The 23,000-nt window shown below is 40.4% G+C and overlaps 1 protein-coding gene across 1 annotated transcript in view; it reads right to left on the bottom strand.

Annotated features, from left to right (window-relative positions):
* Positions 1 to 4,683: 4,683 nt before the first annotated feature.
* Positions 4,684 to 23,000, bottom strand: part of KCNAB1 (potassium voltage-gated channel subfamily A regulatory beta subunit 1) — a 221,364-nt gene continuing 203,047 nt past the window's right edge. Inside the window, exon 14 of the mRNA XM_075861532.1 lies at positions 4,684 to 9,128. Within this exon, the coding sequence (XP_075717647.1) occupies positions 9,039 to 9,128 (90 nt within the window). The 3' untranslated portion in view covers positions 4,684 to 9,038. The remainder of the gene's footprint in view (positions 9,129 to 23,000) is intronic.

The raw sequence follows: 23,000 nt of genomic DNA, 5'->3' as shown, positions 1-23,000 counted from the left end.
GAAGTAAACCAAATGAAGAAACAATGTTACAAAACAAGAGAGGTAGCTGCCCATAAGAGTTTATAATCTAAATGGAATGGGGGGCATGACACACTGGGTCCATGGTGCTAATTTTATCCAGGACACCAGTCCCTTCTGTTGGGAGTGGGAATATAAATAAAGCTGAACCAACTGAGCTGAGCCAACATGGATATAAAGAGTGATGCAGCAGTGATGGGTAGCTAGTTAAGGGCAGGGTGAAGTGCAGATATTTGGGACCAGGTTAGGTTTTGTACAGGCTATACTCTATGGTTATGTGACATAGGCATCCTTGAAAAAAAATAATTCTGAAGACGCTCTTAAAGAGGCTCTCCCACCAGATTATAAATTCCCTATCTTGTACATAATGTGATCGGCGCTGTAATGTAGATTACAGCAGTGGTTTTTATTTAGAAAAACGATAATTTTTGACGGAGTTATGACCTATATTAGATTTATGCTAATGAGTTTCTCAATGGACAACTGACCGTGTTTTACTATATGACCCAGTGGGCGTTGTACAGAGGAGTGTATGATGCTGACCAATCAGCATCATACACTTCTCCCCATTCATTTACACTGCAGATAGCGATATAGCTATATCGCTATGTGCAGCCACATAAACACACTGTAACGCTACTCATGTGTCATGACAATGAATATACATTACCTCCAGCCAGGATGGGATGTGTATTCAGAATCCTGACCACTTCTCTGTGAGTTACAGCATAGTAGGCGTAGTCTTGCGAGATTACGCTGTAAACTGTCATTTACAACGAGATCTTGCTGTGCTGTAGTCTCACACAGACGCTACAGAAGTGTCAGGATTCTGAATACACCACGTCCTGGCTGGAGGTAATGTATATTCATTGTCACGACACTGCAGTAACGTTATAGCTATGTGCTGTATAAATGGAGAGAAGTGTATGACGCTGATTGGTTAGCGTCATACACTCCTCTGTACAATGCCCACTTGGTCAAAAATTAAAACACGCCCAGTTGTCCATTGAGAAACTCATTAGCATAAAGCTAATCTAGGTCATAACTCTGTCAAAAATGATCGTTTTTCTGAATAAAAAAAACACTGCTGTAATCTACATTACAGCGCCGATCACATCATGTACAAGATAGGCCACTTATAATGTGGTGACGGAGCCTCTTTAAAGAGGACCTGTCACTCAGTCATTTTTCATATGCCACCTGAACCACTGTTCTAGGTGGTCAACAGTCCGAGATATTGCTATTTGAAGTGATCTCCCTTCCAGTCTATCTGTCACAGTGAGCCTCCCGCTGAGCTAACACGGTGTGTGAAGCACCATAGGGCAGTCAGAGGCTGTGAGGTAGCTCTACCTCAGGAGAATCGCGAGCGTTAACGCCCTCTTCGCTAGTAAGTGATTCATTACCATATTTGGCACCAAAAAGAAAAACGTGGGCCGTATCTCTGGAACAGGGGGGCCCTAGAAATAAAATGAAAGCACCGCTGGAGTACAGGAGACAGCGGTAGTAAGGTGAGACTGGGGGGTTCACTTTCTATGATCTACAGGTCCTCTTTAAATGGTCACTAACCTTTTAGCAAATTATGCATTATTTGATTAATGGCTCTAAAGTGCGTCGACATCACTGGTTTCTTCAGGGCCCGGGACTGCACAGTGCTTGCGCAGGATTCTACTAAAGAAATTCTGTCTGCACACGCTAGGGCCATTAATCTAGCCGAGGGTACAGCATTTGGCCGTGATTCAGGCACCAGTCTCATGTACGCAATTCACTTCTATGAGTGGTGACTATCGCCCCCTAATGCAACATATTCCCTCATCCGTCTCAAGCCTTGCCAGGAACAATATATGAGCTAGTCTCTGAGCGGCTGTAACTTTTACATATCTGTGTGAGCAGATCACATGAATTCCATCTTCAGCGCCTCAGGAAGCAGGCTTACCGCATACCACTGAGGCCTGTGTTCAGCCGCAGTCACCTCAGAGGGATCATCTTTGCCAAGAAAGTCAGGGACAAGGGTCACACTGAAATGTAAGTGATAAAGTAATTCATTGGTTTGTCACATATTTGGTAACCGTTTGTGTTGTTGCATGGCACACCAAGTACTTTATCTTTGACTAGTGCAACATAGACCATTATTGTAAAAACTCAAGTTCATTTTCTTTATTCAAATTCTACAAATCCAATGGCCAATTTTGTAAAAAAAAATTATTTTACTTTTTTAAAATCTCATTTGGGCCTTACTTTTTATGTTTCAATCGTGGACTTTTCCCTTATTACATTCTATCACTGATCGATTAAATGGAAACCTAGCCGAGACTAGGACCCCACATAAAGAAGAGCTTTTCATATGGCGGATTTGTAATTCCACTATAGTCTGTTTGGTTGCCCTGGGTAATGTTCAGGCATTTTATGATGAAACCGCAGAAATCTGTGTGTGCCTAGATGTAATTTTACACATATTTCCTCCTCCAAATTCAGTAGCAGAATAGTTCAGTAATTTTGTTTATTCCAGTCCAGTATTTATAATAACCAACCTAGTGTGCCTTGCAAAGGGTGGATGGAAGGCTATATGGACAGTGACATCAGAGACTGCTCCGGTCCCGCTCTAATAAAAATGCTTCCAAATTTAAATAGACATGTTTGATATAGGGTAGAAGGTCCCTGTTGAGGGAAAAGAGGAGAGGAAATGAAAATGGTAGAAGAAGTAAAAAGAGGGTAAGGAGAACTTTTTGACATGGTTTAGCCATTTTGTAATGTGTGGAAACAATTTTATGGATTACGGAGAGTTTAAAGAGGCTCTGTCACCAGATTATAAAATCCCTATCTCCTATTGAATGTGATCGGCGCTGCAATGTAGATCACAGCAAAGTTTTTTTTATTTTTATTTTTTGAAAAACCAAGTTATGAGCAATTTAATATTTATGCAAATGAGCTTTTCAATGGACAACTGGGCGTGTTTTCTCGTTTTACCAACTGGGCGTGTTTACTGGTTTTACCAACTGGGCGTTGTGAATAGAAGTGTATGACGCTGACAAATCAGCGTCATACACTTCTCATCGTTCCCACCCAGCTTCTTTCACTGCAGACACACAGCGTGACGTCACCCACGGGTCCTTCAACCTTGGCGTCGGACAGAGAAGATACATCGGCTCCAGGCGTCCGAGAGGGTAATATGCTCGTCTCTAGAGAGTTTACTATGCTCACCTGCACACGGTGATGCTGCTGCAGATTCAACTGGAGCCGATGTGTCTTCTCTCGTCCGACGCCATGGTTGAAGGACCTGTGGGTGACCTCATCGTTCCCACCCAGCTTCTTTCACTGCAGACACACAGCGTGACGTCACCCACAGGTCCTTGGCGTCGGACGAGAGAAAACACATCCGCTCCAGGCGTCCGAGGGTACAGTTGAATCTACAACAGCATCACCGTGTGCAGGTTAGCAGAGCAAACTCCCTAGACACGAGCATATTACCCTCTCGGACGCCTGGAGCCGATGTATCTTCTCTGTCCGACGCCAAGGTTGAAGGACCTGTGGGTGACGTCACGCTGTGTGTCTGCAGTGAAAGAACGATGAGCAGTGTATGACGCTGATTTGTCAGCGTCATACACTTCTATTCACAACGCCCAGTTGGTAAAACGAGAAAACACGCCCAGTTGTCCATTGAAAAGCTCATTTGTATAAATATTATAATGCTCATAACTTGGGAAAAATGATAGTTTTAAAAAAAAACAAAAAACCTTTGCTGTTATCTACATTGCAGCGCCGATCACATTCAATAGGAGATAGGGATTTGATAATCTGGTGACAGAGCCTCTTTAATCTGGAGATAAATTATACCAGGTTCTTTCATGTATTATGACCATTCATGCATCAAGGGAGCGCAGGAAAACTTAGGGGTTTAACACTGATAATAAAAATATTACTCAAGGTTGACATATCCTCTTTAATAAGCAGCTCTTTTAGTATACACTAGGCAAGTATAAATGCAGTAATAGATCGATGTGATTACAACTATTTCAATATATACATATATTTTTATTATAAGTAAGATAAACTGATCAGGATAGCAAATTCTCATCTGTAGGAGTAAAACAAATGTCACGTAAAAAATATACCATAAATATACGTAAAGTTAAGCTTATAGTTCTATAAAGCCATCAACAGCAAAAAAGTCCAGTGATAGCATCACATATTAGTTTTAATGTTTTGTAACTTTAAAATATAATTTTTTATTGTACTTTATTATAGATAGCATTAGTTATACAGTATTAGCTATACTTAAACAGAAGTATCAGAATATAATATATAATACAATTTCCACTTTTCCATGTAGTATTTACTGTAGAGTAATATATTAAAAAAATGTTCAAATCTTGACAATATCAAAAACTCTAGTGTTGGTAAAGCTTTCTCAGAAGGCACCAGATGATAATAGAATTGATCTCTGAGAGTTAGACCTTGTTCTCATGGTGCAATTTGGTACAGTTTTAAATTTCATATATATATAATTTCTTACATCATTTCGTTTTTTGATCTAATCCTGGTTTTGGCTGAAAAAAAAAAATGAATACAAAACTGCATCAAACTTGCACCGTATGACCAAAGCCTTATATTAAACCGTATTATTGATTGATGCGTTCCAGTATAGCCCATTATATACCCTGTTTTTGGTTGGTTGGTTGGACGGATGGGATGAGGAAGATTCCTGCTTATTGTAGATATTCAAGGTGCAACATTAGATTGAGGGCTTGGCTGGAATGAGTAGGAATAGTACAGATGAATGTGTCATGATTTCTATTTAAAGGGACCTGTCCGCTCTCCTGACAAGTGTTTTAGCAAATACTTGAATTTCCCATGAAATAACAATTCTGGACCATCTTTTATTAGAATTCTGCATTGTGCTGTTCCTCTGTTATTCCTCCTGGAAATGTATGAATAAATTGACAACTGGGTGTTATCATTCCAGTATCAATGGAGCGTGTCCCTACACAGTCTAAACTGTCCAATCAGTGCTAACCGTATTTTATGGAAAATAAAAGGTATTTACTAAAATAGACATGTCTTCAATTACAGAGACGTATGTGTCGCTGAGTGCAAAGTAATTCTGGTTTAGGACTGAATTCCAAAAGTTAAGCACTTACTGTAAGGAATACTATAAAAAAATGTTTTCCCATAAGTCTCTACTCCTGTATAGTGATTGATTATTGAAGTCTGCATGCAGCAATGAAATTAATAATGCCATGCAGGGAGTATATAGAAGAAATCCTTCATAAACTTGGTTTAAAATACTTTTAAAAAACTATACTAAGAAGGGATGATGGTGGCGATGTAGTAGTGGCCGTTTGATTAGTCAAAAATAATGCAAATGTTGATTTTATCTGGATGGGAAAATTAACATTCATTTTCCGAAGACATTTAGGGCACCCATAAGTAGCTAGATATCCCACTTGTACCAACGCTCAATGAGACATCTGTCCATCCTTGCAACCCCTTTGTATTACCAGTAATATTTCACAAATTTACCAAAATGTTAAGCGGCCCAGCGCTCACTCGAGTACTTCTGCTGATTTGTTTTAGTGATCGGTGGGGGTATCCGTATGACATGATCAAATTTCATTGTATAAAAGGAGCTACCTCTAGTTTTAGTAATTTTACTTTGAAGTTACACCAACAATCTTCTCTTAAAAAATATACATGTTCAAAAATACCATACGGTTGTCTTTACGTTATTCAGTACATCCAAATGTTCTAATTTTTTACACATTAGATACATGGAAAAATATATAAAAAAAACAAGATCCTTTAGTGTTTTCAACATAAATACAACCAGCAAACCTGACGAGTACGCTGCAAATAGTTTCTTAGTTTTTATCTAAAATCTACAAGGGCCTTGTCTGCCATGTTTTACTTTGGTAAACAGAGAATGGAAAATCATTTTTTGTTCTACTTTTTCCTGGGAGACTACTGTAAGAAACAGTGCCATATGTCAGAATGCAACTGGTACCTATCTGTTCTTACAGACTCCTGAGAAGATGATGAAGTTGTAATGAATAGATTAAGACCCAAAGTTGAGGTTTAGGATTTCAATTAGGCTTCATATTAGGTAGGCGCAGACTGAAAATGATCTGAGGCCCGATGCATTTAAGGCCATAGGCCCATTACCAACCATTATAGACATAATACACTTGGTTTGGGTTAATGAATTGCATTTGAGGAGCAGTTATCACTTTCAGATTTTTTGCAGGCCCTGCACTTTCCCTTTGGCCATATGCCCTTTCACAATGACCTAATTCCCTAATGTTCAGTCTGCCCCTGTTGGAACTTATTCTGTTAGTACTGACCTGAGTCACACTGCCACAACACATCAACAGTTGAAATATAAAGGGAATACCAGAAAAACAGAGCGGTTGTGTACTGCACGGTGACCATACATCCCTTCTGTGCAGCCCAGGTCACCAATACACCAGTAACTGGCCTGAGGGAGATGCTAGTCCAGCACTGAAACGCGTAGCCACAATTAATATAATCTTGCTATGTTATATATGACCTCTACTGCTTGTTTCTTAGTCAGCAGAGCTCTCGGAGAGATTCCTGTTGTTTCTCCTTTGCTTGATCTTGTCTACCATTGGTAGCACGCTGTGGCCACCGGTCAGTGCCCAGCTGAGGCTGACTTACTACTATTTCTCATACACACACCAGGGTTGTGCCTGTTTGCACAACCCACTCAGGTGAGCACTTTTTCACCACAATATTTTACCACTTTGTTAATAGGTGACCTGCACAATGAGGCGTTGTATCATTTTTCTCCTTTAGGTTTAACAAGCTTGACTCAACAGACACAACCCTAATAGCATAGTTGAGTACTTTTAGTAGAGTTGAAGAGTTAGCTTTTATTACATCAGATTACAATATAGAGCCTGGTGTAAAGACTACACTTTTCTGTTGACATTGAGCAAGCAAAGCATGCTGGGTGATTTCATCTCTTAAGCAGTATTGTGAATGCAGCTCTAGACTATCATTTATATTGCAACAAATAATGCAACTCAGAGTTAATCGACTTTTTTGTAAATTAATTATATATGTAAACTTGTATTCAAAGGGGAACATGCAACAACATGTAACAAGATAATGGGGCAGGTTGCCTGAGCCTGCACTGGAAGAACCAACTGAAATAATGTTCATCAAGTCAAAGTAATCTGAATCTGACAAAGGGAAATGGAATACAAAGCAGGTGGAGCGACTTGCAGGCAAACTCTTTTCTTTAGATATACATATATGTCTGTTTTATACCTGACATAAGCAGAATTTGTAATAATTTCATGCAAAATAATTATGTGCAGCTCCGTTTAACTTTGGTTGCCTATAAAATTTCCAATAATATCCTGCCTATATAAAGGCAAGGTTGCTACAAATAAGTTTATAAAGGAAAAAAGCTACACATGCAAATGCTTTCCGAAATAAAAGCTCCAAAGTACATAAAACATTTAAATACATGATCTGAAAAAAACTATTTTTCTGGTTTCCATACAACTATTTTGTTACTTGAAATGATTTAAATTGAGGCAGACTAAATATCAAGCGATGACTTAGGGTATGTTCACACGGCAGCCTCCGATACGCCTTAAATGACGGAGCTGTTTTCAGGAAAAAACAGCCCCGTAATTTCAGACGTAATAGCATGTGCAGACGTTTTTCGCAGCGTCCATTACGGACGTAATTGGAGCTGTTTTTCCATGGAGTCAATGGAAAATGGCTCCAATTACGTCTCAAGAAGTGACAGGCACTTCTTTGACGCGGGCGTCTTTTGTCAGCGGCGCGTAAAAAAAATGGAACCGTATTTTCGGACGTAATTCGAGGCTAAAACACCCGAATTACGTCCGTAAATAGGGTGTGTGAACCCAGCCTTAGGCCTCATTCATGTTGGAATGAGTCCGGAGGTATACCTCCGACTGAAGGTAGTGACGTATCCCACTATAAAAGCATATAGTTGAATACGTCACCTGTACTACCCGGGCAAAGCACTACTTGAAGCGCTGTGCCCGGGGGAGGCCCCTGACGTCACTGTCCATATATAGACCGTGATGTCACAGGCTTTCAAATTCCGAAATCCCCGGGCAGAGCATCATAAGTGCCTGGCTTGGGACTCCTATATTAGCACACCCTTTACATCACTGTCGACTACGCTAATCATTCTGTCAAAATTATGGAACCCTCAATTGAGACAAATGGAAACCATTTCCACCGGATCAGTCACTATTAAAATCAATGGTGAGCAAACGGAAACCTATGGTTTCCGTTTGTTACAGTCTGGGTTCCGTTCCGACGGAAAGCTCAGACGGAACGCCAGAACGGAGCCCTGACACAGATGTGCACGAAGCCTAATTAAACCATAAAAAAAAGCAGTCCGACTGTTTTCTAAGTAAACCTTTCACGCACTGCCACTGAAACCCTCGAACAACCTCATATATGGGTAATCCGTTATTGGGCCATGTTGACCCTCTACAGTAAAACCATCCTCTTCCACAATCATTAGAATGTAAAAAAAATTCTTTGATATTTCTTATAAGAACTATACTGAAACCTTTTACAAAGCAGACAGATAGATTTTAAATAGAGCTGTAATAATGCTTGAGACTGATGCATAGTTTTCAGACTTCATTACCCAATATAATACAGAATGCAGTACCCACTCACCCCAGAGAACAACAAAGCCGTAACAAAACATATTGCATATTACAAGTCTCTCCTAGAAAGTCTTCCTTCCATTGAAAGTCTTTGTATTTCTACTGCCAATTAAAACGGCATTCTTTGCATCTCAGCATAAGCAGTATGCATGAAATCAAATGGTAATAAACAGGTACAAAGAATATATACAGGTTTTCTTATGTGCGTCTAGGATTACTGGTAGCAATTCCCACTCACGACAAATACTGGAGCAGGTATCCGGGAGAATCCATTAAACATCTGATCCAGTACTATATAAAGGGCACTATTATAACCATGCAGACTGCTCTTCATGCAGTAGGTTACGATCTATAATCCTTTTTGCTGAATGGCTTGTTTCCTAAAATGTTGTCAACCTCATTCACGATGTGTGATGTCATCTTTGGAAGGAACTGTGCAGAGAAACACAATTGGGAAAATGTCTTAAAACCACCGCTACCAATGACAATGCAAGGACAAATCATGACATTAATCACCACCAATCATCACATATACTTTTAGTATGTGCCAATGTTCCCATTACAGCTTTTATTTGCCTTCTTCCAACCAAAAATTATATATATATATATATATAATATAATGTACTAGTTGCTATCCTAGCAGCTTTACTGCTCCTTTAGGAAAAAGAAAAACTAAATTTATAAAAATAATCCAATTAATACTACAAGAGGCTGGAAGATCAAGAACATTTAACATTTTCTAATCTAATTTTATTATTCCTTTGTGGCCATTGTGCTATTGCTTTATTGCATATTATTAATGCCTCTTTGTACAGATACTGCTGTATATGCATATGGTACCTAACTGATCTATCTGCCATTTGGACTATCAAATACAGTTAGAAGTAAAGCCTAAAGCTATCACAATAGGTGCTAGCAAACATAAGGGTCTTTTGTGCACTTTCAAACTTCTTGTGGCCCATGAAATCTTCAGGTAACAAAAAGACCATGGGGAGGTGGACAGTAGCTGCACTTTGTATTGGCTTACAGTATGTTGTATTCATGCTAAACAGTCCACCTCTATCTATTGTGACAATGAAAAGGACTGACAGCAGGGGGCGCTGGAGGGCATAGCGTTGCAGAGCTGTTTCAGTTCTGGCACTGTTCTAGATTTCCTGGGAGCAGCACTCCAACACACAAAATAAAGATAATTGACTCTAAAAATGTAATTACAGGGGTATTCCCAAATTTGACATTTAGCACTTATCCACAGTACAGGTAATAATAGTCTGATCACTAGGGGCCCGGCCGCTGGGACTACCAGTAATCACTAGAACAGGGGTACTGAGCCCCCCTTCCTCCTCATTGCACGACCGCAATGAGAACTTTGAATGGAGTGGGGGGATGAGCTTTTGCAATGCCGAGGAGAGAGATAGTGCAGCAATTGGCTCTTTCCATCAGTCCCATGCATTACATGGAGTGAAAGAGCGCATGCTGGGTGGAGCCCCATAGATCAGACATTTATCACCTATTTAACACCTATTTTTGGGAATACCCCTTTAAAGGCTAAGTTTGTACCACGCGCCTCTGGCAAACAGCTGATTTTGCCATGGGAAGTCTTCTCTGCTTTCCCCAGCAATGGCGGCTATTCGTATGAATGGACTGTAACACATGGACGGCTTGAGTCTTCATAGACTTGGGGTCCCAGGCGGGGAACCTCTGTCTGTTCTGTTCATATGCCCTAATAGGACATATGGACAGGGGGTTGTGTTCTGTTAATCGTTAGGATTGTGAGGCAGGCAGTGATACTGAGAATTTTATGTGGATAGAGAGAACAACAGATTCTACTAAATATGAAGATATCCTGCAGTCCAATGTCCTAGTTTGGATATTACAATTCAGTGATACAAAACAGACCTCAAAATCAAGCAACAAACAATTAATCTCTTAGAATGGCTTTCACAGTATTCAGACTTGAATAATATTGAAAATATGTGGATATATCTCATACATGCTGTGACCAAAGAAGATGTCTGCAAGGAAGAGTATGGCTGACTTGGATGCTTGCTGCATTAAGTGGCTTGTGAACAAGTGGAGTTATTAAACCGGATTGGGTTGCTGTGTTCCTGTGTGTGATACTGTGTGTGATAAATGAATTGAGTGCTTCAAAATAGAAGTTAGCAAAACTGACACAATTTAAAAAGTTTTTTTCGTCTCATCTTCTCTGCTGTGCAGCTAACTAGGGGGAAGGGTTAATTGCTCTCAGGTGATATAAATTAGCCCGCAGGACTCACATTTCAGCTTCCTCTCTTTGGGCTTGCTGGATTAAGTGGCTTGTGAACAAGTGGAGTTATTAACCTGTTGCCGACACAGGACGAGAATGCTCGTCCTGAGCGGCAGGTACTTCGCGCATTAGGACGAGCATTCTCGTCCTGTGTGACAGCCGTCTCTGTGCGCGATCGAGAAGAGAAACATCCTCTCTCCGCCGTTAACCCTTTGAATGCCGCGATGAATGCTGATCCAGGCGTTCAAGGAGAAGGGACTGCACTTTGATCGCGTCACAGAAGATAACTGTGATGCGATCAAAGCCCATAACTTGTATGGCCAGACAGCCCAGGGTCCATTGAAGGACCCCAGGGCTGTCTGAACATATTTCCTGTTGTTAGGGCATACTGAGGTATGCCCTAACAACTGCCTGCGTACAATCAGTACACAGGCTAATGTACTGGCATATAGATCTATGCCAGTACATTACAGTTAAAAAATCAAAATGAAAAATCCCTTTATGTGATTAAGAAAAAAAGTTAAATGAATGTAAAAAAAGTTAAATGAATGTAAAAAAAATATAATGATAAATAAATAAAAAGTAAAAAAAAATACACAGAAACACATTTTTTTATATAATAAATAAACTTTTTGAAATATAAGTTCCAAAACATTAAATAATATAGACATATTTGGTATCGCCACGACCGTAACAACCTGTATAACAAATGTATAACATTATTTATGATGATCGGTGTATGGTGTAAAAAAAAATAATTAAAACTGCAGCGGAACTGCTTTTTTTCTGCATTTTTCGCCAAAATAAAAATGTATATACATTAAACGATAATGTATTTGTACAAAAAAATGGTACCTACATAAAGTACAACTCGTCCCGCAAAAAACAAATTATCATACAACTACGTCGTACAAAAAATAAAAAAGTTATGAGCGTCGGGATGCAAAGAGGTTAATATAAAAAAATTGTTCTGTCCTCAAGGCCAAAATTGGCCGTGTCCTTAAGGGGTTAAACTGGATTTGAAAAGGGGTGTTAAAATCCCAGTAAGTACTCTTCTTCTTCTTTACTTTTACTTTTTGAATTGTTCACAGTTTTTTTGTAACTGAGATAATTGAAGGCAAGATTGGAGGTTTTCTTCAGTGCACAGTTTGATGTATGCACGACTTGAGCCGGAGTTCCAGGGTGAATACCTCTGGGGCAGATGTGAGCATGTTGTTCACCTGGAAGCTCGTATTAGAGATCTGGAGGAGCAAAATGCAACACTGAGGGTGATAGACAATCTCCATGCTGCTCACTGAGCAAGCAGTTAGTGGGTAGACCTGGAGGGTGAAGACATGGGTCAGCAGGACCAGGCAAGTAGCTGGATTTATGTACTTAGAGGCAGTAGATAGGGCTCCATGTAAAGGAAGGCCTGGTGCCAGGGTTCGGCATGTGGCAGAACGGGTGGATAAATTACTGGGATGGGCTGGTGATGATTCAGCTGTCGTGGTCCATATGGGTACCCATGAGAGAATACATGGTAGGTCGAGGAGCCTTACAAATAATTTTAAAGAACTAGGCTACAAGCTGAAGGGAAGGACCTCCAAGGTTGTATTCTCAGGAATACTGCCTGTGCCATGCACATCACAGGAAAGACAGTGGGAGCTCAGGGAGTTAAATGCATGATTTAAGTCTTGGTGTAGAGGAGAAGGCTTTGGGATCTAGAGCACTGGGCTTTACTTTCCATTGGTGTACAAACTGTATTCTGCAGATGATTTGCACCTAAATGGAAGGGGGTCCGCTGTGCTGGGGGAGAGAATTCTAGCTGGGGTGGTGGAGTATTTAAACTAGGGCTGAGGAGGGAGGTCAATGTAGAAAATAAATGGGTAGTCAGGGTAAAGAGGGGTCAGAATATATTGGTGGCGGAGAAATGGACTGTGGAGAGAGGACTTGACAACAGGAGGAGGTCCTTTTGTTACAAAACAGCAATGAAAATAACAATGCCCAAATAATGTCAAATAGTCTCATTTTTTATACCAAGCATGGCAATTTGAAATGCAAGTTAAAGTGTATGTTCACAAATGCCAGAAGTCTAGCAAGCAAAATGGGGGAGCTGGAGGCCTTGGTACTGGAGGACCATATAGATATACAGTACCGTTCAAAAGTTTGGAGTCACCCAGACAATTTTGTGTTTTCCATGTAAACTCACACTTATATTTATCAAATGAGTTGCAAAATGACTAGAAAATATAGTCAAGACATTGACAAGGTTAGAAATAATGATTTTTATTTGAAATAATAATTTTCTCCTTCAAACTTTGCTTTCGTTAAAGAATGCTCCATTTGCAGCAATTACAGCATTGCAGACCTTTGGCATTCTAGCTATTAATTTGCTGAGGTAATCAGGAGAAATTTCACCCCATACTTCCAGAAGGCCCTCCCACAAGTTGGATTGGCTTGATGGGCACTTCTTGCGTATCATACGGTCAAGCTGCTCCCACAACAGCTCTATGGGGTTGAGATCTGGTGACTGCGCTGGCCACTCCATTTCAGATAGAATACCAGCTGCGTGCTTCTTCCCTAAATAGTTCTTGCATCATTTGGAGGTGTGCTTTGGGTCATTGTCCTGTTGTAGGATGAAATTGGCTCCAATCAAGCGCTGTCCACAGGGTATGGCAAGGCGTTGCAAAATGGAGTGATAGCCTTCCTTATTCAAAATCCCTTTTACCTTGTACAAATCTCCCACTTTACCAGCACCAAAGCAACCCCAGATCATCACATTACCTCCACCATGCTTGACAGATGGCGTCAGGCACACTTCCAGCATCTTTTCAGTTCTTCTGCGTCTCACAAATGTTCTTCTGTGTGATCCAAACACCTCAAACTTCGATTCGTCTGTCAATAACACTTTTTTCCAATCTTCCTCTGTCCAATGTTTGTGTGCTTTTGCCCATATTAATCTTTTCCTTTTATTAGCCAGTCCCAGATATGGCTTTTTCTTTGCCACTCTGCCCTGAAGGCCAGCATCCCGGAGTCGCCTCTTAACTGTAGACGTTGACACTGGCGTTTTGCGGGTACTATTTAATGAAGCTGATAGTTGAGGACCTGTGAGGCGTCTATTTCTCAAACTAGAGACTCTGATGTACTTGTCTTGTTGCGTTGCTCAGTTGTGCAGCGGGGCCTCCCACTTCGCTTTCTACTCTGGTTAGAGCCTGTGTGTGCTGTCCTCTGAAGGGAGTAGTGCACACCGTTGTAGGAAATCTTCAGTTTCTTGGCAATTTCTCACATGGAATAGCCTTCATTTCTAAGAACAAGAATAGACTGTCGAGTTTCACATGAAAGCTCTCTTTTTCTAGCCATTTTGAGAGTTTAATCGAACACACAAATGTAATGCTCCAGATTCTCAACTAGCTCAAAGGAAGGTCAGTTTTATAGCTCCTCTAAACAGCAAAACTGTTTACAGCGGTGCTAAAATTATTGCACAAGGGTTTTCAGGTGTTTTCTAATCATCCATTAGCCTTCTAACACAGTTAGCAAACACAATGTACCATTAGAACACTGAAGTGATAGTTGCTGGAAATGGGCCCCTATACACCTATGTAGATATTGCATTAAAAACCAGACGTTTGCAGCTAGAATAGTCATTTAGCACATTAACAATGTATAGAGTGTATTTCTGATTAATTTAATTTTATCTTCATTGAAAAAATACTGTGCTTTTCTTTCAAAAATAAGGAAATTTCTAAGTGACCCTAAACTTTTGAACGGTAGTGTAGTTGGTGTTGCTGAAACATGGCTAGACTCTTCTCATGACTGGGCTGTAAATCTACAGGGTTTTACACTTTTTCGGAAAGACAGGACAAATAGGAAAGGTGGTGGTGTATGTCTGTATGTGAGAAGTGATATGAAGGCGAGTGTGAAAGAGACATTAGAGGGTGAAGATTGTGAGGAAGTTGAAACCTTGTGGGTGGAATTACAAAGGGAGGTAAACACTGAAAAAATTACTTTTGGTGTAATCTATAGACCCCCCAATATAACTGAGGAGATGGAAGGTCAGCTATCTAAACAGATGGAGCGGGCTGCACAGGCTGGTACTGTAGTGATAATGGGAGATTTTAATTACCGGGATATTAATTGGTGTCATAGTTCGGCTTCAACTGCAAAGGGGAGACATTTCCTCAACCTGTTGGAAGAAAATTTTTTATGGGCCAGTTTGTGGAAGACCCGACTAGAGGTGAAGCTCTGTTGGATCTGGTCATTTCTAATAATACAGAGCTTGTTGGGAATGTCAATGTTCGTGAAAACCTCGGTAACAGTGATCACAATATAGTTATATTTTACCTATACTGTAAAATACAAACACAGGCTGGGAGGGCAAAAACACTTAAGTTTAAGAAAGCCAATTTCCCCAGGATGAGGGCTGCAATTCAGGATATAGACTGGGAAGAACTAATGTTAAATAATGGTACAAATGATAAATGGGAGATCTTAAAATCTACTTTGTATAATTATAATGCAAAATTTATTCCTATAGGTAACAAGTATAAACAACTAAAATTAAACCCCACATGGCTAATACCTTCTGTAAAAAGGGCAATACATGACAAAAAAGGGCATTTTAAAAATATAAATCCGAGGGTACAGCTGTAGCCTTTGCTAATTATAAAGAGCTTAATAAAATCTGCAAAAAATTAATAAAATCAGCAAAAATACAAAATGAAAGGCAGGTGGCAAAGGATAGTAAAACAAATCCCCAAAAATTCTTCAAGTATGTAAATGCAAAAAAGCCAAGTTCTGGACCCCTAAATAGTGGTAATAGGGAGTTGGTCACAGGGAATCAAGAGAAGGCAGAGTTACTAAATGGGATCTTTAGCTCTGTATGTACAACAGAAGAAAGAGCAGCTGATGTAGCCAGTGCCAGTTCTGTTAATATATCAGTTGATATACTGAATTGGCTAAATGTAGATATGGTCCATGCTAAGTTAAATAAAATAAATGTGCGCAAGGCCCTGGGACTAGATGGGTTACCCCCTAGAGTTCTTAAAGAGCTTAGTTCAGTTATTTCTGTCCCCCTCTCCATAATATTTAGAGATTCTCTAGTGACTGGTATAGTGCCAAGGGACTGGCGCAGGGCAAATGTGGTGCCTATTTTCAAAAAGGGCTCTAGGTCTTCCCCGGGTAATTATAGACCAGTAACCTTAACATCCATTGTGGGGAAAATGTTTGAGGGGCTATATTCAGGATTATGTGACAAAAAAAAGTATTATAAGTGACAGCCAGCACGGTTTTACTAAGGACAGAAGTTGTCAAACCAACCTGATCTGTTTTTATGAAGAAGTGAGCAGAAGCCTAGACAGAGGGGCCGCTGTGGATATAGTGTTTTTGGACTTTGAAAAGGCATTTGACACTGTCCCTCATAGACGTCTAATGGGTAAATTAAGGACTATAGGTTTAGAAGGTATAGTTTGTAATTCGAGAATTGGCTCAAGGACCATATCCAGAGAATTTTGTTCAATGATTCCTACTCTGAATGGTCCCTGATTTATAAGTGGTGTACCCCAGGGTTCCGTGCTGGGACCACTATTATTCAATATATTTATTAACCCCTTAAGGACGCAGCCTAGTTTTGGCCTTAAGGCTCAGAGCCCATTTTTCAAATCTGACATATTTCACTTTATGTGGTAATAACGTCGGAATGCTTAAACCTACCCAAGCGATTCTGAGATTGTTTTCTCGTGACACATTGGGCTTCATGTTCGTGGTAAAATTTGGTCGATATATTCAGTGTTTATTGGTGAAAAATTGCAAAATGTAGAGAAAATTTTGAAAAAATAGCATTTTTCAGAATTTAAATGCATCTGCTTGTAAAACAGACGGTTATACCACCCAAAATAGTTACTAGTTCACATTTCCCATATGTCTACTTTAGATTGGCATCGTTTTTTGAACATTCTTTTATTTTGCTTGGACGTTACAAGGCTTAGAACATAAACAGCAATTTCTCATATTTTTAAGAAAATTTCAAAAGCCTTTTTTTTAAGGTACCTCTTGAGTTCTGAAGTGGCTTTGAGGGGCCTATGTATTAGAAACCCTGATAAAACACCCCATTTTAAAAACTAGACCCCTCAAAGTATTCAAAACAGCAGTTAGAAAGTTTTTTAACCCTTCAGGCATTTCACAGGAATGAAAGCAAAGTGGAGGTGAAATTTGCAAATTTCATTTTTCTTGCTGAATTTCAATTTTATTCATTTTTTTTCTGTAACAAAGAAGGTTTTACCAGAGAAACACTACTAAATATGTATTGTCCAGATTCTGCAGTTTTTAGAAATGTCCCACATGTGGTTCTACTGCGCTCGTGGAATAAAACACAAGCCCTAGAAGCAAAGAAGCACCTAGTGCATTTTGAGTCCTCTTTTTTTATTAGAATATATTTTAGGCAGCATGCCAGGTTTGAAGAGGTGTTGAGGTGCCAAAACAGTAGGAATCCCCCAATAGTGACCACATTTTGGAAACTACACCCCTCAAGGAATTCATTTATGATTGTTGTTACCATTTTGACCACACAGTTTTTTCACAGCATGTATTTGAATTGGGCTGTGAAATTAAAAAAATGTCATTTTTTCCAATAAAATGTCATTTGTGATCAAAATTTCTTATTTTCACAGGGAACAAAATACTCCATTTTGTTGCCCAATTTGTCCTTAGTGTGGCAATACCCCATTTGTGGTAATAAACTGCCGTTTGGGCTCATGGGAGGCCTCAGAAGGAAAGAAGCGCTGTGTGTTCTTTGGAGTGCAGATTTTGCTGGTTTGGTTTTCGGGTGCCATGTCACATTTGCAGAGCCCCAGAGGTATCAAACCAATGGAAACCCACCAGAAGTGACCCCATTTTGGAAACTACACCCCTCAAGGAATTCAGTTATGGATAATGTGACCATTTAGACCCAATAGTTTCTTCACAGAACTTATTTGAATTGTGCTGGGAATGAAAAAAAAATATATTTTCCAATAATATGTCATTTTAGCTCAAAAATTCTTATTTTCACAAGAAATAAAATACTCCATTTTGTTGCCCAATTTGTCCTTAGTGTGGCAATACCCCATTTGTGGTGATAAACTTCTGTTTGGGCCCATGGGAGGGCTCAAAAGCAAAGGAGCGCTATTTGTTCTTTGGAGTCCAGATTTTGCTGGATTGGTTTTCGGGTGCCATGTCACATTTGCAGAGCCCCAGAGGTATCAAAGCAATAGAAACCCACCAGAAGTGACCCCATTTTGGAAACTACACCCCTCAAGGAATTCATTTATGGGTGTTGTGACTATTTAGACCCCATAGTTTTTTCACAGGACTTAGTTGAATTGGGCTGGGAATGAAAACAAAATTTTTTTTGCAAATAATATGTCGTTTTGGCTGAAAATTTCTTATTTTCACAAGAAACAAAATACCCCATTCTGTTGCGCAATTTGTTCTGAGTGCAGCAATACCCCATTTGTGGTGATAAACTGCCGTTTGGGCCCATGGGAGGGCTCAGAAGGAAAGGACCACCATTTGGCCTACTTGGGATTTTCTAGTGCGAAGTCATGTATGCAGAAGCCCCTGAGGTACCAGTACAGTTGAAACCCGCAAGAAGTGACCCCGTTTTAAAAACGACACCCTTAAGGCATTCATCTAGAGGTGTAGTGAGCATTTTGACCGGAGACCTACACCCCATAAACTGTAATGTGGGTTCTCCCGGGTATGGCAATACCCTACATGTGACTGTTATCAGCTGCCTGGGCACACAGCAGGGCTCAGAGGGAAAAGACGAGGGGGGGATAAGCTGTGCGGGGGGCGTCAGGGTAAGTAAAATTGGGGTAAATTATTAACCAAGGGATGTATGATAAATTTTAAAACACTCTTTCATACAGAGCTCTAGTTATTCGGGACACGTGTCACATTGATATATTGTGTCATCCCTTATCGTCCTGTTATAGCAGACTTTGCACCTCTTTTGACTTTTTCCCTTCTTGCCAGTTTGGGGAACTTCTCCTGGAAAGTTTTGCCGCCCTGGTACGATGCGTGTGGCCCCGCTTCCAGAAGTACTGGGTGCCCCCCCTTCTTGGTCCCTAAAGATTAGGTTCTTGATAATCACCTCTTGAAATTCCAGGAAAGTTCCCGTCTGGCCTGCACATCGACGTAGCACGTACGCATTGTACAAAGCCATCTGTATGATGTGCACGGCCAGCTTCTTATACCACACCGCATGGCGCTGTAGGGCTTCAGGATTTGATCTGACAAGTCCACCTCTCCCATGTACCTATTGTAGTCCAGGAAGCAGTCTGGTTTGGGGGTGGCCTTTCCTTCATATATCCTAAATTTGTAGGTATACCCTGATGCACTCTCGCAGCTTATATATCTTCACGCCATACCTTGCCCTCTTACCCGGCAGGTACTCGCGGAATTGAACCCTCCCTTTAAAATGTACCAGGGACTCATCAATAGAAATACAAGTCTCGGGGGTGAATGCTTGGGAAAACCGGGCACTGAAACGGTCTAATAGGGGTCTCCGTTTATACAAACGGTCAAAACTGGGGTCACCTCGGGGTGGGCACGGCTCATTATCAGTATAATGTAAGAAGCGAAGTATTGCCTAATTTATTTATTTTTTTAGGTTCCAGTTCAGTTCTGAAGTTGCTTTGAGGGGCCCATATATTAGAAACCCCTATCAAACACCCCATTTTAGAAACTAGACCCCTCAAAGTATTCACAACAGCATTTAGAAAGTTTATGAACCCTTTAGGTGTTTCACGGGAATTTAGAGCAAAGTAGGTGTGAAATTAACTTTTTTTTTTTGTCAGAAAATCCTCTTTATACCATTTTTTTTTTTACAACACAAAAGGATTTATCAGAGAAACGCAACTAAATACGTATTGCCCAGATTCTGCAGTTTTGAGAAATATCCCACACGTGGCCCTAGTGCGGTAATGGACTGAAGCACCGGCCTCCGAAGCAAAGGAGCACCTAGTGGATTATGAGACCTCTTTTTTATTAGGCACCATGTCCGGTTTGAAGAGGTCTTGTGGTGCCAAAACATTGGAAACCACCCAAAAGTGACCCCATTTTGGACGCTAAACCCCTTGAGGAATTCATTGTAGTTTTCTTGGGGTGCATGCGGCTTTTTGATCAGTTTTTATTCTATTTTTAAGTGGCGCGGTGACTAAAAAACAGCAATTCTACTATTGTTTTTTTATTCTATTTTTTTTACAGCGTTCACCGTGCGCTATAAATGACATATTCACTTTATTCTGCGGGGCGATACGATTACGGCGATACCAGATGTTTATAGTTTTTTTTTATGTCTTATGGCGTTTGCACAATAAAATAAGTTTTGTAATAAGTCACTCACTTTTGGTGTTACCTTATTCTAAGGGCCATAACGTTTTTATTTTTCCATCAATAAAGCCGTGCGAGGACTTATTTTTTGCGTAACGAACTGTAGTTTCGATCAGTACCATTTTTCGGTACATGCGACTTTTTGATCTCTTTTTATTCCATTTTTTGCGAGGTGAAGTGACCAAACAATTGTGATTCTGGGACGGTTTATTATTATTTTCTTTTACGGTGTTCACCTCGCGGGATAAATAACGAAATAATTTTGTAGTTCAGGCCGTTACGGACGCGGCGATACCAATTATGTATAGTTTATTTCTTTGTTTATATATTTTTATTAATAATAAATGACTGATAAGGGAAAAGGGGGATTTTTACTTTTAATACTTTTAAATCTTATATTTTCTTATTTTTACACATCTTTTTTTAACTTTTTTTTAACTTTTTTACTTTGTCGCACTAGGGGACTTGAGGGCAGGAGGCCCTGATCGCTATTCTAATACACTGCACTACATGCGTAGTGCAGTGTATTAGAACTGTCAGCTACTCACTGACAGCAAGCATAGTGGGTCCTGACGTTGTCAGGACCCACTAGGCTTCCGTCTATGGCATAGCCGGACGCCATTGTTTGGTGTCCGGTTGCCATAGTCACCATCGCCGGCCGCTATCGTGTAGCAGGCCGGCGATGGCAGCTTAACCCCTAAAAAGCCGCGATCTCTATAGAACGCGACTTTTAAGGGGTTAATCAGCGGGGACACAACGATCGATCCCCGCTGTAGGAGCTGTGACAGCTGCTGTACGAGACAGTAGCTGTCACAGCTCCTGTATGTGTCGGGAGGACGGCCGAAACGGCCGTTACTCCCGAGACGTACTATTCCGTCATGGAGCGCGAACAGGGTGCTTTCCATGACGTAATAGTACGTCACTGAGCGTTAAGGGGTTAATGATATAGAGGATGGGATTAAATTAATAGCACTATTTCTATTTTTGCAGATGACACCAAGCTATGTAATATAGTTCAGTCTATGGAAGAAGTTCGTAAATTACAATCTGATTTGGACACACTGAGTGTTTGGGCATCCACTTGGCAAATGAGGTTTAATGTAGATAAATGCAAAGTTATGCATCTGGGTACCAACAATCTGCATGTCTTAGCGGGAGCTATACTGGGGGAGTCACTTGTTGAGAAGGGTCTGGGTGTACTTGTAGATCACAGACTAAATAACAGCATGCAATGTCAATCAGCTGCTTCAAAGGCCAGCAAGATATTGTTGTGTATTAAAAGAGGCATGGACTCGCGGGACAGGGATGTAATATTACCACTTTACAAAGCATTAGTAAGGCCTCATCTAGAATATGCAGTTCAGTTCTGGGCTCCAGTTCATAGAAAGGATGCCCTGGAGTTGGAAGAAATACAAAGAAGAGAGAAGTTATGAGGGAAGATTTAAAGAATTAAACCTATTTAGCCTTGAAAACAGACAACTAAGGGGGGACATGATTAACTTATATAGATATATGAATTATGCATACAAAAAATATGGCGAAATCCTGTTCCATGTAAAACCCCCTCAAGAAACAAGGGGACACTCCCTCCGTCTGGAGAAAAAAAGGTTCAACCTGCAGAGGCGGCAAGTCTTCTTTACTGTGAGAACTGTGAATCTATGGAATAGCCTACCGCAGGAGCTGGTCACAGCAGGGACAGTAGATGGCTTTAAAAAAGGCTTAGAGAATTTCCTAGAACAAAAAAATATTAGCTCCTATGTCAGTGTGTAGAAATTGTTTCCCTTCCCTTTTTCCATCCCTTGGGTGAACTTGATGGACATGTGTCTTTTTTCAACCGTACTAACTATGTAACTATGTAATTTATCCCAAAGGTATAATATTTTTTCTTTTTGATACATTTAGCGAATTACCACTAAAGATGTATTAACATTTACATAGTTATATTGCTCTTGCATTCAGAGATTCTCTTCGAAAATCAAAAGAACATTTAGCTTGACAATGCCCAAACTTTTACACAAAAATGTATAGATAAATAGCAAACACACAATGTGGCAGATTTACTAATACTCTTTACGTTTCAGACAACGTAAACTTAAGGCAGTGAGAAAACAACTTGTCAAAGTGATGAATACTGCTTGATAAATTTGACACATCTTGCTAGACGCTTTTCTCTTTATTAGTTGGTTTAGTTTGCGCCAGTTTTTGGTTGTTTTTTGTGTGTGTTTTGGCACACTGTCACTTTTTGAGCCACGTCCCTTTCCAATAGACCACACCCTTTACACCTAAGCCACACACCCTTTTTGAGTGTGTCGCAAAAATTGTCTAAGACAGTTAATAAATGTGGTGCACAGACAGTATTTTTCAGATTATAAAATAAACATGAAGGTAAGGGCAGTGGCGTAACTACCGCTGTAGCAGCCGTAGCGGCTGCTACAGGGCCTGCGGCATTAGGGGGCCCGTGTCGCCCGCCGGCACGGGGGCCCCCACCATGGCCGGAGGCTCCGCTAGCTGCCGCTATGGCTACTACAGCGCGACGCCACTAAACACTATGGCAGAGCAGGGAGGTATCTCCCCGCTCTGCAATTAAAGTGGTTGTTCCTACAAAAGACATGCATCCCCTATCCACAGGATAGGGGATACATGTGTGATCGCTGGCAGCGATAGGGAGAACGGGGGACCGAAAGTCCCCTGAA

This window comes from Rhinoderma darwinii, chromosome 4, assembly GCF_050947455.1.
Source record: "Rhinoderma darwinii isolate aRhiDar2 chromosome 4, aRhiDar2.hap1, whole genome shotgun sequence".
In the NCBI taxonomy this organism is placed as follows: Eukaryota; Metazoa; Chordata; class Amphibia; order Anura; family Rhinodermatidae; genus Rhinoderma; species Rhinoderma darwinii.
The sequence above is the reverse complement of the archived record's forward strand: the minus strand, read 5'-3'. Positions and strand labels throughout refer to the sequence as shown.